Below are 18,605 nucleotides of genomic sequence, written 5' to 3' on the forward strand. Positions count from 1 at the left end.
CCGACCCCCGAGACCGACCGACCGACCTCCCCCAACCGGGCCCGCCCCTCCCCCAGTGACCGACACCCCCCCCACAATCCCCCGTGACCGACCGACCCCCCCCCTACCGGGCCCGCCCCTCCCCTCCAGTGACCGACCCCCTGTGACCGACTGACCGACCCCCCCATCGGCCCCCCCCTCCCCTAGTGACCGACCCCCCCCCTGTGACCGACCGACCCCCCCCAACCGGGCCCGCCCCTCCCCCCCAGTGACCGACCCCCTCCCCCACGACCCCCCGTGACCGACCGACCCCCCCCAAACGGGCCCGCCCCCCCCAGTGACCGACACCCCCAAACGGGCCCATCCCTCCCCCAGTGACTGACACCACCCCTCCACAATCCCCCGTGACCGACCGACCAGCCCCGGGGAGCGACCGACGCCCCCCTCCCCTCCCCGCTGGGCCCGACTGCCCGTCCGCCCCTGCCCCTCCCCGGGCAGCCCCCGGCGCCATGGCCCGGCTGAGGCGCAGAGCCTGCATTGCCCTCTTCCTCTTCGCCCTCTTCCTCTTCGGCACCATGATGGGCCTGCGGACTCTGAAACCCTCGGACGGCTTCTCAGCCCTGGCGCCCGTGGCAGAGCGAGGCGAGAGACGCTCGGTCTCGCACGAGGCCATCTCCCGGCCCCAGGCGGGCCCCAGCCATGAGGCCAAGGCCCCAGCGCCCACCGTGTCCTACGACCTGCACATCTTCTACTACATGTGGTACGGGAACACCCACTTCGAAGGAAAGTACCTGCACTGGGACCACGTCATGGTGCCGCACTGGGACCCCAAGATATCTGCCAGCTACCCCAAAGGGCGGCACAGCCCCCCAGAGGACATTGGCTCTAGCTTCTACCCTGAGCTGGGACCCTACAGCTCCAGGGACCCTGACGTGCTGGAGCAGCACATGAACCAGCTGAGAGCAGCAGCAATTGGTAAGGAGATGTTGGGTACCAAACGAGCCCCAGTCCTACAAGCTGATCTGTGCAGGTGAGCCTCTGCATCCATGCAGCACCCCAGCGAAGCCACTGGTGTCCCAGGCACAGACCTGCTTGCTGGAGTTGAGCATTAGACTTTAAATCCATCAGGAGTAAACAAGCAGCCTTCTACTACCTGAAGGGGGGTTCCAAAGAGGATGGAGCTCGGCTGTTCTCAGTGGTGGCAGATGACAGAACAAGGAGCAATGGTCTCAAGTTGCAGTGGGGGAGGTCCAGGTTGGATATCAGGAAAAACTATTTCACTAGGAGGGTGGTGAAACACTGGAATGCGTTACCTAGGGAGGTGGTGGAGTCTCCTTCCTTGGAGGTTTTTAAGGCCCGGCTTGACAAAGCCCTGGCTGGGATGATTTAGCTGGGAATTGGTCCTGCTTTGAGCAGGGGGTTGGACTAGATGACCTCTTGAGGTCCCTTCCAACTCTGATATTCTATGATTCTAAGATAATATTTCTAAAATACTGGAAAAATAATTCATAAACTGCTTTAACCCCAATTCAGAGAGGATAGCATCACAACTTTCAATGTTCAGGTGTATATATTTGAATTTTCATCCACAGTGAAGTTTCCTGACAAAGACTAAGTTGCTTTGTACCTTTAACCCATGGTGAAGGCCAGATGGTGACAAGGGGGTTAAGTTAACAAGGATGTAAGCACCAAGGTGGGAGAGGAGACATTGAGGGTGGTACAGTACAAAGCAGTTGCAGAAGGAGTAATGGGAATAAATTAAAGGAAAATTTAGGCTGAATGTCAAGGAAAATGTACCTTTTAGTAAGTGTTTCTCCAAATACTTACCTGCATGCTTAATTTTACTCACAGTGAAGTTAAGGGGGCTGCTTGCATGACTCAAGTTAAGCAGGTGAGTGTTGCATAGTTACAAACCCCAGGACATTAAAAGGGCCTTTGGCTGAATGCAAGGATATGAGAGACTTTCATTCTACAAACCAGAGTAAAACTTCTACATGAAGACTTAGAAAGCCCTGGTTAAAACTGGTCAAAAATTCAGCTTGTAGCAAAGCTATTCAAATTTGGGTAACTTTTAAAAATTGGCAAACTATGCCTTTTGCCTTCAAAAAAAAGGGAAAGAAAGTTATTTAAGACTGCCAGAAGGTGTTGCTGGAATGAAAATAGTACTGATAGGTTGGGCCTATTCTGTGCTTGCCTTAAAGGCTAAGTGTTTTCTTTTTAAATTGCATATTTTGCTGTGTAGCTTGCAAAGTGTAGTAGTATAAATACAGCAGAGCAATTATGTACTGTATTGAACAGCCTCATTAGCACTGGTACCAAAGTGTATATTATTAAGAGATCAGCTCCTTCAAATTTCTGTGCTATACAGGATCACACAGGACAAGTGAATTCCAAAATTAAACAAATGCTATAAATTGCCAACGCTGACTCTTGAATGGGGCAAACATCCCAGGTGACATGACACAAAAGGTGCCATGGGACTTTGATTCTAAGAGTTCAGGACCTCTGTTTGAGATGTGGCAGCCTCCTGCTCTCTAGAATGGGCCTGAATTAGTTATATGTTCTCTGTCACCAGCACCTCTTCATGTAGCATTCAGTGTGTGGTTTTTTTATCTTGGAGATTTCCCATCCAAGTACTGGCCCAGCCCAGCCAGCCTGCTTTCAAGATCAGGTGAGATCACAACAGGAAGATAGTGTGAACCAGATCAAAACAAACTATCATTAATATCAAAATAGGCTCCATTTCGGTGAGAATTGAGTGAGTCAGTTAATGGCATCTTTATATTCTCATTAATCAAATAGTGAGCAATGGGAAGTCCGTTTGTGCCAGTTCATCCTCATTTGGCCTTGTATTAAAGAGGCTTTGTTTGCCCAGGATTCAGTCTAATAGTTCTCAACCATCACCTGAGAAGCACCTTGCTCGTTTGGGACTGTTAAGCACAGATGAAATTTCAGCACCTCCAGCTCCGGACAGCTCCATTATTCAATTACCGGGCTGGTGAACAAAAACCTCCTTTAAAGCCAGATGCTTTTCCTTTGAGAAAGGTCAAGTTACAGTGTTTACCAGTGGTCTATCAATTAACCCTTTCCTTTCCAAATGCAGTGTCTTTGTGGGGTAACAGGATTTAAAACACCTATGCTGTAGATCGTCCACATAACTAAACTGGAACATATTAATACAGACTAGCGTCTTTCCACTATGCACTAGCTAAGGCACTTAGAACTGGTCCTCCTGTAGCAGTGTGCCATGGATGGGGCTATTGAGAAGAGGATTGAGAATTTAACTTCATCCTGAGGAAGTCTCAAACTGTTACCCTGCTACTAAGTATACCTAATGGTGCGGACATCCTGCAAATGCTTGAGGACAATTATAACCATCTCCCCGCACTCGGGTATTAAAACAGAGGAACCAGGCTGGGTAGAGCCAGTGGTTCAGACCCTCCTATTTTAAGGGGTTTCCTTCCTAAATCTGAGGTTTAACTGCTTTGACAACTAAGCTTAGAGGACTCTGTGCAATTGTTAGAATGACTAGAAATAAGTTCGAGTTCTGGAGTTGCATGGGAGAGGCAGAAGGCAGGCAGGATTTAAATATCAATGCATTTGGCTGGTCCTGATCTCCTTCTGGAACTTTTTGTAGGAGTCCTGGTTTTGTCTTGGTACCCACCTGGCCTGGCAGATGACAACGGGGAGCCATCAGATAGTCTTGTGCCATTTATCTTGGATGCCGCGCACAGGTATGCCATAAAGGTAAGGCTGGTCTCTCGTTGTTTGAAGCTATTAAACTAATTGCTCAAATTAACCAGGAATTGCCGCTGTGTTCCTTCAGCAGGCGCCTGCTCTGAAGTCTCTGTTGTTTTGTGTTATTTTTAACTGCTCGTTATGGGAGGCAGTGGGGAGTCTTTATTGTGCAACAGCTGAGCACAAACTAGCATCACGTCATGAGAGGGATTTACAGCTTGTGCTCACAAATATTAAAACTAATTGGACAAAGCGACTATAAAACCGTTCTTGTACCGGCTCCCAGGGATAGGTTACATGCCCTGTGATGATGGAACAGACCCTTGGTCTGTTTCCTGCAAGGGGGCTGCCTAGGCAGCTTCTGGGTGGATACAGTGACCTCTTCAAAGGGTCTGGCACTTACTGATTGTCACCAGGAAAGCATGTGCTGTAAGATTGCTGTCACCACGTCTCCATGTTTTATTTTGAAGGTTGCTTTCCACATCCAGCCATACAAAGGGCGCGATGACCACACTGTGCATGAGAACATTAAATACATCATAGACAAGTAAGTGCTTCGCCTTTAGTAGCTGCCATTAGCGCATATTTCAGGCCCAACTCTGTGCTGAGAGATAGTATGTCAGGCCAACCATGTCTTACTTGCATTAAACGTCTTGCTTGCTCTGTATATGAGCTAAGTTATGCCACAGGGTGCTGTAGCAGAGAAATTCAACAGCATCACACAAAAGCTTATAAATAGCCCTTTACCTATATGTCATCCTCAGCAACCCTTGTAAAGTGAGTGTATTAGCCCCAGAGTCTGTAGCAAAGGCCATTGGCAGAGATGTTAACAAGAAAATAAGATTTAAATGCTGGGGGATAAAGAGCTTTTCACTGTGGGTCACTAACTGGAATGTAGGCGAGCCAGGCAGTAACCAAAAGCTATTCCCATCCATTGGTGGGTCTCTCGCCAGTTTGTAAGTGGGCATGTGTCCACGGGGCATTTATGGGCATGTCGATGGTGGTCATCACTGCCAGGTGTCTCAAGTATAAGTTAGTCTGACGGAGTCTCTCAGGGAATGCAGCAAAGCTCTCCTGTTCCTCCAGCCATTCCCTCAGCGTGGTAAAGTGGGTCTGAAATGCTGATCAATCCAGTGCAACGTCCTCCCCTTTGTCAGTCTGACCATGGGCAATGCAGCTGAACCATTCTGGTAAACGGTGACACAGGGAGCACGCAAAGGCCTAAAGTGAAACAACTAGAACATGCAATTGAGCTGGGCTTCAGGCTGCATTTGCCTTGTAATGGGCATACCTGCCTGCTAGTCAGCATGGGGCTTGCTCCCCAGGCTCCGCTCACTCACTGAAATGGTTTGTGCTTTCTCTGTAGGTATGGAGCACATGCAGCTTTTTATAAGTACAAGACCAGTACAGGACGGAGCCTCCCATTATTTTACATTTATGATTCTTACCTGACACCCCCTGAATCCTGGGCCAACCTCTTCACCCAGTCAGGCTCTCACTCCCTCCGCAATACCCCGTACGATGCAGTGTTCATAGCACTGCTAGTGGAAGAAGGACACAAGCATGATATTCTCTCTGCAGGATACGATGGCATGTACACGTATTTTGCATCCAATGGCTTCTCTTTCGGCTCATCCCACCAGAACTGGAAAGCTATCAAAGCCTTCTGTGACTCAAACAACCTGATGTTCATTCCCAGCGTTGGCCCAGGCTACATTGATACTAGTATCCGCCCATGGAACAACCACAACACTCGCAACCGAGTCAATGGAAAATACTATGAAACGGCTCTGCAGGCTGCACTCATGGTAAGGCCGGAGATAGTCTCCATCACTTCCTTCAATGAGTGGCATGAAGGCACTCAGATTGAGAAAGCGGTGCCCAAAAAGACACTAACACGCCTGTATCTGGACTACCTGCCTCATCAGCCCAACATGTATCTGGAGCTGACCCGCAGGTGGGCAGAACACTTCAGCAAGGAGAAGGAGCAATGGCTGATGTGATTATTCTGCACAGGAAGCCTTCAGACAGCCTGTCTGTGCTTTATGAAAAAGGTCACAATCGGTTGTGGGGACAGGTGCTTAAGGAGCAGTTGGGAAAAGCATCTTATGGGTCACAGTCTCTGTTCAGGGCTGGTGGGTTTGTTCAGTTGGCTAAATACAGTGTTCTCCATGAACAGCCCTAAAGCTGGTTTGAGCACCAACTCCACACTCACAAGAGGAAATGTTAGTGAGCAGAGGGGTCTCTAAGCAGCAGTCTGTTCTATTGCTGCTGTGAGTTTAGTACAGATGTCCCTTTTAAAGCCCTTCTGGATCTGAACTGGCCTGTAAGTGACCAGGCCAGGGAATGAATGAGCAAGAGATCTGTTTTTCTTACAGTGCATATGTTTAGTGTGGTATTTTAGATATTAGCTGGGCTCCTACCCCCAGCATGTGTTTTATCCTATGCCCTTCACCAGTTGCCTGCCGATTACATACTACACAGTCCACTAGCAGCTCTGACAGTGCACTTCTATTATTAGCTGATTGAAGCAAAGAGTTAATTGTTCCTCAAAATTGTTTATTGTAGAAGAAACAAAACCATACAGTTAGATACCCTTTGGGTGGTGTCAGTGAGCCACTGTATCCAAATAACTAAAAACAATCAAAGCTGGAATTTAACCTATTATCTGTATTGGCAACCAATGAACTGAAATGATGTGTACTAAATGCTCTGTGTTTCACATGTTCAAAACTTAGCCTTAACTTTGTTTTATCTTGTCTCTAGAATCAAATGAAGTGCAACCACTTGCAATAAAATGTAACTGAAAACACTAATGTGTTCTACCAGAAGGAAGTTACATCACTATAGAATAAATACCCTTTTTTGTAATTACAGTACATCCAGGCCCTTCTACATTTGTTGTTTTAAGAACTCATTTGTACTTGTCTTTTTATCAATAAAGTGAGAAGTGGCAGTTTTAGATTGGAGTTAGTGCACCAGGCTCTACCTTGTCACATTAATTATGCTTAATTTATACAAATTCTGACTTTTGCTGTACAGTTAAAGCACTATTGGTTTCATTTTTCTCCATTTAATGCAAATGATTGAAAATGTTCTTTCTAGCATATCACTCTAGGTAAAGAAAATATTAAAATCCTAGAAGTGTAGGGCTGTAAGGGAGATCAAGAGGTCATCTAGTCCAGTGGTTCTCAAACTGGGGGTCAGGACCCCATTTTAATGGGGCCCAGGGCCAAAGACTGAGCCCAGGGTAAGCATTTAGTCTGAACCTCTGTTATGGTGTTCATAAGACATTTCCATGCAGCTTACAGGCATTTCACTCTTGTGACTGTTCCTTTTAATTTCTATTTAACTAGCTTCCTCATTTTTGTGTAGTTCCCCCTTTTAAAGTTAAATGCTACTCTGGTGGGATTCTTTGGTATTTTCCCCCCTACAAGTTAAATTTAATTACATTATAGTTGCTATTACTAAGGGGTTCAGCTATATTCATATCTTGAATTAAATCCTGTATTCCACTTAGGGCTAAATCAATGTGGGTTCCAGGACTAGCTGCTCCAAGAATCAGTCACTTATGGTGTCTAGAAATTTTCTCTCTACATCTTGTCCTGAGGTGACATGTACCCAGTCAATAGAGGGTAGCTGGAGCCCCCATTATTATTGTTTTTATTTTTATAACCTCTGCCTGTTGCACAATCACTAGTACCAGCCTGCTCCCGTGGGCAGTAGTGTATTCCTACTTCTACACTCCTACTCTCCAAGCATGGAATTTCTATCCAAAAAGATTCTATGGTAGAGTTTTTTGTATGAATCTGTTTTCTTTCACAACCTACTCTGTTTGTATATATTTTGTACCCTGGTATTACCATGTCCCATTGATTATCATCATTCCACCACATTTCCATGATGCCTATTATATTAATATCCTTATTTAATACTAGGTACTCACATACACCCATCTTTGTATTTAAACTCTTGCTGCTCATTACCTTTTATATCCCTTACCAGGTGTAACTTCTTTTGTCCCTCCATACTTGTGCTATTCTTTTGTATTCCTACTCAGCACTTTGTCCATATTTCCACTTTAATGACCTGACAATCAAAAAGGAATCTTATATAAAGAGCTCCTGCTGCAAAGTTCTGTGCATGGTACCAGAGTACACCCCATTTAGTGCGAGAGTGGAATAAGCAAAAAGCTATCCCTGTGGTTGTGTCTCACTTACAATAGCATCTGGGTTATAAAGCCCTCGTTCATCTTTTTTGAGATTTGATAAAAGAGTCCAGCTGCTCCATGCCTTGCTCCATGATGGGCCTTGTTTAGCAGGGTAGTTGCTAGTCAAATCTTCATCTCTACAACAAGTGACTCTAGGCTGCACAGAGATTAGTCTTAGAAAGATGAAAATCACCACCTCCAAAGGTAACAGTGTATGTACAAAATTCACACTTTAATGGCACTAACACAAAGAAACATTGCAGAGATCCAGACACCTTAAATCTAAGCATTTATAACAGAGAATTGTGTTTCAAAAACACACACACACACAAACCACAGTTTGGTCACCATTTTTTAAACACTAGTAAATATCCCCATGAACAGATTAATTTCATTTTAGTGTTCCCAGAAGAATAAATACTGGCTCAGACCCTTTTGGCCTCCTCCCGTTGTTCTAACAATCTCACTGAATTAAGATTTATAAAAACTACAGACTGATCCTTGCCCGTGGGTCAGCTAAGTAGGGAAAGCAATAACTTCATGGGTGATGAAGGGAACAGTTCATGAGGGACTCAAAACACTGCACTTCAGGGTCTGTCCTTTCTCCTTTTACAAGGAAAAAAAAGGAATAATTTAGTCTAGTATCAGGATTAGCAACCATCACTTAAAAGTAAAACTTACATGACTTGCAAAAGGGATGCTTTTTTGATAACTAAAGAGCAGCTGAAAAGTTTCTCTTGTTTGGCACCATTAGAAATATCAGGTCTAGACTCACTACTTTTTGCTGGAGAACAGTAAGATTATGGCATCATGAGAAACTGATTACACCAAAATAAAAAGCCATTTCCCTTTCAGTTGCTCTACTATTTAAGTCAAACACAGACAGGTGGAAGAAGGATTCTCTCTACTAAAGGAGTCAAAGCTCACTCCTGCAAAACCAAGCAAGAGGAGACTGTATGCCTGATATTTCTAAGTAAAACAGAAGAAACCTTAAAACACACACACACACACACTGGTGTGTTTTTAAGTCAAAGCAGCAATTGGTTGCCTTTAAATCTGAATCAAACCCAAGTGCTGTACACAAATATTTCAGTAAAACACTATCCTCTGTCCCATGCCAGAGCAGCAGTTTGCCAAGATATCGTAAATAGACATTTGTTTATTTCAAATCCTAGTAAACCCCATTGCACAAGGCAAAGGATCCCTTGTATGGTAATCAGGGATATTACACTTGCACAAGGAGGTCAGAAGTACTTGGTTTGTTTCTTACCCATGCACAACAGACCAAATACCCATTACACACAAATGATGAAGAGACCCAGGGTGAGACATGAGGACTGATCCAACCATTGACCTTATTAAACAAGGCCATTGACACTGGCTTCCTGAAGAGACAGGCACATGGTGCCCAGTTTTACCGACCCTGCACAGCTTCCAGAGTTTGGTATCTCACGAACAAGAAGGTTCTGATGTCAAGCCATATTTCTTCCCCAGGATTTCAACTGTCTGTGTCAGTGCACTATGGAAATAAAGGCAAGTGGAGTGGTGACTAGAAAGGAATTCCCATTTGCAGGACTCAGTTGGTTCCACAGTTTTGTATTTTGCAGTTAAGGGAAAATACGAGAACCAGCTAAGCAAGGTCATCTTCAGCCCAGCAGTGCAAAAGAGGGGTATATTATGAACTAGCAAGTTATATCCTGCTGAACCCAGTATCTGTCGACTGCACTTTGACAACATTATACACTAACCACTGTAGGGAAATGGGCAAAACAAGCCCCATGTTTTAACTTTCAATTGCATTTTGTTTTACTTAAAGTGAAAGCTGCAGCTATGGTCAGCAAAGAGTGCTTACCAGCCAGGCCGAATAACGGTGTATTTCCCAGATACAGACAAGTCGACCACAGTTGACCCCAGACGACACTCTGGACTCTGGATATCTCCAATTGCACCTCCATCAATGACCAAGGATAACTGAGGCCAAAGGTCTTGGAATTCCTGAGACAAGAAGGGAAAATTGGGTTCAGCCAACCAAACTTTTGAGGGGGTTTTGTTTGAGTTTTTAAATAGATACCACAAGTGAAGCTCTGTAGGACTCCAGTGTCAGGGAAGATCTCTCCTTTCTCTGAGCTTCTGATCTAAACATGCCACAGACATCGGAACACATGCACTTTCACTAGTTGAGGAGCTACAAGTGCCCTCTAAGGATTCTCAGGCTCAGGACCATTTGCTGCACAATTATGTTTTAGTAAAGTACACAGGAAGCCTTTAAACAGTCTGCATTTTAAACTCTGCCCTTCCTCAATCTTTAGGGAGGCTCCCAGCCCAGCAGCAGGGGCTGTAGCAGAAATAGCATGGTTCAGGATGAGGAACAACCACCGTGGGAAAGGCCCTGGGGCTTACTGTACAAACAGGTTAGTAGCTTCTCCCCCCTCCTCTCTGAAATCCAAGCACAGCAGTTCTCCCCAGATACAAAACCAGCCTTACCGAGACGGTCAGCGTGCTCGCCCGAGTACTGATGTTAGCACTCGTTAAAGCCAGTGGTCCCGAGCAAGCCTGTGCCACCTCCCTAATGAAAGTGTGATTTGGAATACGAACGCCAACCAACTACAAGAGAAGAGAGGTGTGTTTATATGCAACAGCCAAAGAGAGGATGCATTTATAGGCAATAGTCACAGAGCTACAGGTCAACCACATATCCCATTACATGTATGAAGCCCTGTCGACCTAAAGAAGTGTGGTCCAACTGGCAGTCTGAGGGCTTGATTTGGCCCACATAATGATTCCATCTAGCTGCTGCCCCAGCCACTTAATTTTCAGTTGTGCTGGGACATGCCCTGATGCCAGGGCAGGGCATAACCCAGATAGTGCAGGGGGAGCTGGTACCATTCAGCCCTACAGGCCCCCGGTGGAAAGCCCGTAAGGGCTCTAGCTTCCCCCCTCCTCCAGGAGGCTTGGGAAAGTACCAGGGCCTCCAGTTTCCTGCCAGCCCACAGTGCCAGGTCTCTGGCAGGGGCTCTCCCATTGGGAGGTACTAAGGGCGCCCCAGCCTATTACCTCCTGTGCGGTTGGCGGGTCCCTGACCACTGTCTCAGGCATGGCTGGAAGGGGAGGTAGTGGCTGCTGGGTCTCTACAGCCCCAGAGTCAGCTAAGGGGGGGGTGGGGCTGGGCCGGCTGTCCCTGCCTCCCTATGGTCAGTGCAGCTGGCATCTCCCACTCCAAGGAAGGGTGAGGGGGATCTCTTTATTGCTGCACTGGCCCAAGGGTCTGAGCACACACACACTGACTACAGCGAAGCCACTGCCAGTCTCCTCCCTGAGACTGGGGTTGGTAAGGGGGACGGACTGCATACCATTTCAAACATTTCTGGGGACACATCTGCCTAGATATGTCCCTGAAGTTCAACTTCTGATTTTTGGACGGTCAGACAGGGAACTAAGCCGGGGATCTGAACTATGGACAGCCTGTGGCCCTACTGAGGGAGTTTCTCAGCTGGACAGCAACACCCTCAGCTGTTGCTTCCAATGTTCTGTTACAAATATAGATGTTGAGATTGGGAGTCAAGTGCTAGAAACTTTTTCCTCAGGGTTCTCACTAAGAGGTGAGCTGATATTTTATTTAATTTAGTTGTGTTACTTCTTAACTCCCATTAACACCTTACTGGGTAAATTCTAAATCCTTTAAAACAAGTGATCTGATTCTAGAATCCGGAATTCTATTTCTGGATGTGGCGCACAGTATAAAGTGTGGACCACAAAAAAAGGAAGGACACGTCCTTCTGCCAGCTTCATACGCTGTCTTGAGGTAAGCACTCTGCACATCAAAAACTACAAGCTATATCACATTCAGACAGGTGACAAGGACACCTACAAATACATCCATCTTGGCTCATGTTCGTTATTGACAGGGCAGGAACTAGCCTCAAGAAGATGTCAATTGATGCTGAATGCTGTGAATACAAAACGAACGCAAGTGGGAAGGCCAAGGAACCACACTCAAAGGAGAAGATAGTCACTTGTCAAATTGCAGAGATGTGTGTCGTGTCCCAAAGACTTACCGACGTGAAAGGGTTCAGGTCTTTATTGAGTCCTTCGGAGCGCTGCAGTACCAGGGTCACAGGTCCTGGGAGGAGGTCCCGCAGCAGTTCTTCTGGCACATTGACATGGCAGTACCTATAAAGTACGTTGAGATGTACTTAAAATTGCTACAGGATGCAGCCATAAGAGACGAACCCTCCTTGGGAGTGCTGCCACGCTCCCAGCTACCGCGACTCCTCTCCCGACGCTTTACATTTTTGCTATTCACAGCTGAGACAGGTAGCAAAATGCAAGAAAATAGGCTGGCCCTCCCTGACCAAAGCAGCACAGAGTGAGAATTCTGGCAGCCCCAGACCCTTCTCTGAGGGGATTTCCCTTCCCTGGGCTCTCTAGGTACATCTGTCCCCCTTTCAATATACGGCACAAGGTACCTGCCCTACTGCAAGCTGTGCTGGACACAGATTTGAGATGTTTAGAGAGGACACATCTTAAAATCTATATTGCAAACTCATCTGTTTCCCAGTGTCACCAACATGTTAGATATTAAAACTGAATTCTGAGCATTCCATTTACGTTTGTGATTGAAGCTGCGCGCATTTCTCCCAGCACGAACCATGATGTCAATTTAGTCCAATTCACTTTTATTATACACCACTCATGAAAACCCGGAAAGTGCTCAAGTGCTGCAAAGGAAAACTTGCTTAAAAACAACTTCCCACTGCGATTTAATAGTGTGTGATTTCTGAAGGTTTCACAAAAGCTGCTTTTTAAAAGATCAAGTCACAGGTAGGTTGACAGACTCCCTGCAGTGGCCCTGGCACGCGGGAGGCGAGTGTCCCAACCGTGCCACATGCTCACCTGTAAATATGCTCCACGTCCCCCAGACAGATCGCCAGGGGCTTGCCCCCGTTTCGCCCTTTCAGATTATAGATCTTCTTAATTGCTTGAGAGCTCTGGGCTAGAGCCGCGATCCCATAGATGGTGTCGGTGGGGACCGCTACCAGGCCGCCCTCCCGCAGCGCGCTCACGGCGGCGCCGAGCGTCTCCCGCCAGCCTGTCGGGCAGCAAGAGCGCCGCGTTACACCCCGCGCCGAGCACCCGCCCCCGCCCCGCGTCACCGTCTGCCCCGGTCAGCCCGGCCCGGAGCCCGCCCGCCTTTGCCGCGGGGCTGGGAGCCCCCGAGCGGCCGCGGAGCCAGTGAAGGCACCGCCCGGCCCGCCCCCCCCCATCCCCGCCCCCAGCTTCCCCCCGGCCCGGAACTCTCCCCATCCCGCCCCGGCCCCGATCCCCCCCGGCCCCGAACTCCCCCATGGACCCGGACCCGAACTCTCCCCATCCCCGCCCCCGATCCCCCCCGGCTCACCCCGGCCCCGATTCCCGCCCTCCCCGGCCCCGGCCTCTCCCCATCCCCGACCCGGCCCCGATCCCCCCCGGCTCACCCCGGCCCCGAACTCCCCCATGGACCCGGCCCCGCTCCCCCGGCTCACCCTGCGGGTCGCGCTGGGCCCGGCCTGGGCTCCTGGGGGCTCCCGCCGCTCTGCCGAGACGAGCCCCGCCCAGGCCGCGATAACACACCCGGCCCGACCCCCCCAGCTCCCCCCCGGCCCCGGCCCCGGCCCCCCCCGGCTCACCCTGCGGGTCGCGCTGCGCCGCGCTGCGCCCGGGCCCGGGGAGCGGCAGCCGGCGGTGAAGGCCCCGCCGCCCCCCGGCCCATCCCGGTCCCGCGCCCCCCACAGTCTCCTCAGCGGCCCGGGCCCAGCCAGCCAGCGCGACCCCGCGCGCGCTCAGCATGGAAGGAGCTTCCGCTTCCGCAAGGATGCGATGACGTTGTTCCGGTCACGCTCCTTAAAGAGACAGGCCCCTCCAACTCCAGTTCTGCCCCCGGCTCTGGGAAGGGAGTGGGGGCTGGTGGTTAGAGCAGGGGGGGCTGGGAGCCAGGACTCCTGGGTTCTCTCCCTGGCTCTGGGAGGGGAGTGGGGTCTAGTAGTTAGAGGGGGCAGGGCTGGGAGCCAGGACTCCTGGGTTCTCTCCCTGGCTCTGGCAGGGGAGTGGGGTCTAGTGGTTAGAGGGGGCAGGGCTGGGAGCCAGGACTCCTGGGTTCTCTCCCCGGCTCTGGGAGGGGAGTGGGGTCTAGTAGTTAGAGGGGGCGGGGCTGGGAGCCAGGACTCCTGGGTTCTCTCCCCAGGTCTGGCAGGGGAGTGGGGTCTAGTAAAACATTGACAGGTGCTGAATTTAGAACGACCCTGGTTCTTTAGGGCAATAAAATTCTTGCAGAAGAAACTCATGGAATTTACTTATTGCCTGTGTCAGTGATCCACAGGATCTGCGCCAGCCCCCAGCTTTTCAGCAACCCCTCAGAGGAATCCCTTCAGTGTGCCAGACCCCCAGGAGGTCCCACTCTCTTCGGGGTAGGCCATGAGGCCTCACTGCCTTCAAGTCTGACTGCTGGGACTCCAGCACTCCTGCTTCACACCGTGAGCTCTGCCCAGCGAGTCAACTGAGATAGACTCCTGGTCAGAGATTTTACACTCTTCAGGGACCAATGCACCTCAGCAAGTATTTGCAGTGACCTCAGGCTGCCTTTCCAAAATGGAGTAGGGACCGTTTATTAGTCAACTGGAACACATCACTGGGAAATCCTTGGGTTAGCCAAGAGAAGCAAAGATGAAGACATAGTCCGTTCTGGCCAGGACAGTGCAATCAGCCAGCTAAGCTGATTTGGAATCGCTTTCAGCTTTCTCCCCCGACCTTGTCTCTGTGTCTTTCAGTCCCAGGTGAGAGCCCGGTGTCTCACCTAAGGCCAGTTTTTGTCCTAGCCTCTCGACATCTTTGGGCCCACGGTTCTCCTCTAGACCCATGCTGCGATCATGTGTTCTGCTTGCCGGCCGTAGTGTCTCATGGATGTGTCAGTTGTTGCACGGTTGGGGCTCCCCTTGTCTTTCCAGACCCTCCACTGATATGGGTCAGTTTCAGCCAGTCTTTTAATGACCGAATTGTACCAACCCAGACACTTAGTGACACACACACTCCTCACATCTCCTGCTCTGCCCCAAGAGCTCCTTTTTAACCTCTTTGCATCCACTGGATAGCAAGCTCTAGTCAAGTAAGTCACTGCCAGGCACATCATTCATACAACTCTTACAGAAAATTCCCAGTTTGTCACAGCATGTGAGGCAGGTGAATGAATTGTTCTCTGCACCCTGTGCTGTTCATACAAGAGAAAACAGAGCAGGTAGACAGCCACGGAGATACACTATCCTGTTAACATGCCAAAGGATTCACCATAGGGTGGCAGTGCAGGTTGGGTGGGGCACAACACCCCAGAGTGTAGTTCTTGTCTACTCTGCTAGACCTGCATTCCCCGGCCCACTCTCTGCTTAACACCAGTCCATGGCTCTGGCTTCCACAGTGCTTGATTTGCCCCGCTGAGTGCTGCCTTTTTCGGCTGAATGCACCAAGCCACCAGGCCTTTCAGGTCTTTTTCTGAAGCGCTTGAGAAGCTAATACGTAGTTCCAGCCTCTTTTTGCCCTGCCCTGCTAAGTCCAAACATTAAAGCCACCTCTGCTTAGTGCACTTCCAAATCTCTCTTGTCATTATACAACTACAGAAATCATTTATCATGGTTCAAAGGACCCTGTGACAGCTCCATTTAATCTCACAGTACTGGTCACAAAAGTCCCTCCTTGCTTCATCAAGTAACTGTTGTCCCAATCTGGTGCAGGGCTGCCTGCTGTCTTTGGCGAGTACACATCACGATGGGTGCCACTCTCTCTTCTGGCACCCACCATAGGGACCTTTGATTGTACTACAGCTGACAGCAAAGAACAAAGACCTGTAGGAAATAATTTAGCAAAGCCTGAATGAAGGAAAGCAAAAATAGGTTTCTTACAAAGACTACAGTTTTGCTTGAAGCCTTAAGAACAAGATATAATTAGAGGTGTGGCCTGTTTAGAAATGGAACAAGCTGAGGTTTCAAGGAAAACAGGTGGTAGCAATTGACTCACTGAAGGATGTTATAAATAAGGCCTCAGCTGGCTGACCTAGGAGAGCAGAAGGTAATGTCAACTGCCTTTCTTCAGTTCAAATACTAGCTAGGACCAAAGCACTTTCTAGCTGAATAGCCCTCGTGGGGCACAGAATTTACCATTTAACATAGTTTGAGAAAAACCTTCTGTTTTTTCTCTTTAAATCTATTTGTGCTTGGAAGCTGCCCTATTTCCCAATATGTTTTCTAAGTGTGCAATCTACTCAGTGGAGCAGGTCCCAGTGAAATCTCACTGATTGCCTCAAGATACTGTTTTGGCTTTTTGATTAAATTTTTCCTAGAGTGTATGTGTTCATGTCAAACACCCCTTTGCCAATTGATGACCAGCTGGATAATTTATCAATCTAGCTAAAATTGGGAATAAGTACCTTGTTCACCACACCCTTTCCTTCTTTTTTAATGGCAGAGAGGCTAAAGAGATTACCTCTCATTTTCTAGTGAACAGGGCCTGCTCCAATACCATCCTGGGTTTTTAATTTGTGATTGGGAGCAGGGGAGAGAAACCCCTTATAACTGATTTTTTTCCCCAGTGTGACTGATCTACTTGGTGAACTGGATGTCATCTCCCACACCGAACTGTCCTGACCCGAAGACTAAAACAATCTGCTCTCAACTCTAGCTTGGCAATGGATGCAGAGGAAGCTATGAAACAGGATGCGGAGCAGCCCCCAGACACTGAGTCAATGGTTTGTATTTCTGTATGGATGTGTGGGGCTTATGGCATGAGGAGATGGAGGCTGGCAGTAGGGATGAAGTTAAGTTTATATGTAAGAATAATTAAAATATCTGAAACCTGTCAAATATCTATGTGCTTTTTGTCTCTAGACTTTGTCAAAGCCATAAAGCAGCATTTTAACATGGACTCGAAGAAAAAGCTCACCACCATGCTTGAGTTAAGGAGGGGTGTGTGTGTGTGTGTGGATATGATTCAGGTTAGGGGCAACACTTGAATTAACTCAGTGGTGAGGACAAGCCCTGTGCATGGCCCAGCTGCTGCCCTCTCCAGGGGGTTTATTGCTTTTGTTGAAACACTGATTCAATTTTCATATTCAAGACCAAGTGTAACTAACGTAACTGCTCCAGTCCTGTGGATTGTACGGGAAGGCTGCTGGGCACTGCAGGCAGCTGCCAGGAAGATTCCCACTGGTACTGATGCTGCTTGCCAGGCCTGGTGCAGATTGCAAGAACCTCACTGGCTCTGGATGACAGAGCCCAGAGGGGTCCCTAGTTACTCTCCCCCAGGCCCTGGAGAATGTATTGTGGTGACTCCGTTCTGCTCCTCTGTAGGTTGAAGGTGTGAGAACCCTGCTAAGATCCCTTGAAGTCCGGCAGCAGCGCCTCCTGGCAAACATTGCCAGCTGCGATGAGCTGATGGCAGAAATCACCAGTCTTCAGGCTGCTCTCTGTGTTGAGTATTGTGATCTTCCCCACTTTTCTTGCAGTAGCAGGGCCATGACAAGGGCTTTTCCTTTAACATCACACAACTGGTCTGCTCAAGATGGCCCAACTCCTGTAGTGTGCCCTGGTTTCCACAGGCCGTATCTCCACATGAATGGCAAGATGTGTGTTGGGGGGAGAGGAAGGGGTTTACATTTTTTTCCCCTTCAATTACTAAGTTCATTAGAAAATGTTCTGAGCTCTGGAAAGCAGCATCTTGACCCTGGGGCCGTGAGGTCTATGGCATCCTTAAATTCTGTGTTAAAGCACTCCTGGGAGTTATTGGATTGATGCATGTTTTTATTTGCTAGGCTCCTGCCAGAACAGAGGGCAGCTCCTTGCCTGCACAAGAAGAGAACAAGAATTCCTGAAATGCTTAATGAGCGGCTCACCTGAGGGCTATTGATGAAGGAAGCCACTACAACTCTCAGTGGCTGTTCCCTACAAAATATACTTGCCCTCTATTCCCTGAACTCTTTCCATGCGTTTGGTGTGGTGTGTAAGTGCATGTTGCTGTGACCTGCACTCTCAATCTCATTGTCTAGAAATAAATGATATAACCGTTTGCTCTAGTGCTGAGAAAGCTGCAGCCTGTCACAAGTTAATGCCTGGGGAAAAGAAACAGTCTGACAACAAGCCCAGCTCCAATCAATGCTGCTAACTCCACTCAGGCTCCCCAGTGTCACCTTGGGTCACTAACAGGAAAGTAGATTCCCCTCCAGTCTCTGGATCTTTTAGTGCACAGGAGCAGTTTCACTGCAGAGGCTGCATCTCACCCTTTGTCCTGCTGATCTGTGTCCTTCATCCCCTCACAGCCTCCTGCCTTCAGCAGAGGATGGCTCCAGATTGTAAATTCCTTCCCCCTCCTTCCTAGGGAGGTCCTATCTGTGTTTTGAATGCGGGAGGAGTATTACCCCGGAGCAGTGATGCCTTTGACAGCAGGTCAAACAACTGCTGCTAACTTGCTTTCTGCTCCAGGAGTCAGGCTTTGGGGGCGGGGGGATGGAGGAGATGCAGAAGCCCAGCAGCTGCTGTTCCCTGCTTCCCAGCTGCCCTGGTTTCACACGAGACATTTCAGTTGAGGAGTTTGAGGGAGCTGCTGCCAGGGTCATTCTGCTTTGATTTACTTCAGTCTGACAGTGGGTTAAAGAGGGGCCTAA

At 48.7% G+C, this 18,605-nt stretch overlaps 2 protein-coding genes and 1 long non-coding RNA gene across 5 annotated transcripts; 2 read left to right on the top strand and 1 right to left on the bottom strand.

Moving 5' to 3' along the window:
- Positions 1-312: 312 nt before the first annotated feature.
- MANEAL (mannosidase endo-alpha like) lies at positions 313-6,686 on the top strand. The gene is made up of 4 exons (XM_005298346.5): positions 313-954; positions 3,617-3,726; positions 4,188-4,264; positions 5,084-6,686. The coding sequence occupies exons 1-4, from the start codon at positions 489-491 to the stop codon at positions 5,718-5,720; spliced, it is 1,290 nt and encodes a 429-aa protein (XP_005298403.2). The 5' UTR covers positions 313-488; the 3' UTR covers positions 5,721-6,686.
- On the bottom strand, positions 6,256-13,788 carry YRDC (yrdC N6-threonylcarbamoyltransferase domain containing). 3 transcript variants are annotated; one of them, XM_042853974.2, is made up of 6 exons: positions 13,594-13,788; positions 12,821-13,016; positions 11,983-12,097; positions 10,412-10,531; positions 9,780-9,922; positions 6,256-8,084 (listed from the first exon to the last, which is right to left on the bottom strand). In XM_042853974.2, the coding sequence occupies exons 1-6, from the start codon at positions 13,751-13,753 to the stop codon at positions 8,051-8,053; spliced, it is 768 nt and encodes a 255-aa protein (XP_042709908.2). In that variant the 5' UTR covers positions 13,754-13,788; the 3' UTR covers positions 6,256-8,050. The 3 variants fall into 3 exon arrangements, with proteins under 3 accessions (XP_042709908.2, XP_005298513.3, XP_042709909.2); XM_005298456.4 differs by lacking the exon at positions 6,256-8,084 and adding an exon at positions 8,141-9,446 and having other exon boundaries at positions 13,594-13,786; XM_042853975.2 differs by lacking the exon at positions 6,256-8,084 and adding an exon at positions 8,370-8,533.
- Positions 10,236-17,944, top strand: LOC122174060 (uncharacterized). The gene is made up of 4 exons (XR_006175350.2): positions 10,236-10,338; positions 16,539-16,694; positions 17,296-17,415; positions 17,757-17,944. It is a non-coding gene; the product is annotated as an uncharacterized LOC122174060 (long non-coding RNA).
- The last annotated feature ends 661 nt before the right edge of the window (positions 17,945-18,605 follow it).

The sequence above is a fragment of the Chrysemys picta genome, chromosome 23, assembly GCF_011386835.1.
Source record: "Chrysemys picta bellii isolate R12L10 chromosome 23, ASM1138683v2, whole genome shotgun sequence".
Taxonomy (NCBI): Eukaryota; Metazoa; Chordata; order Testudines; family Emydidae; genus Chrysemys; species Chrysemys picta.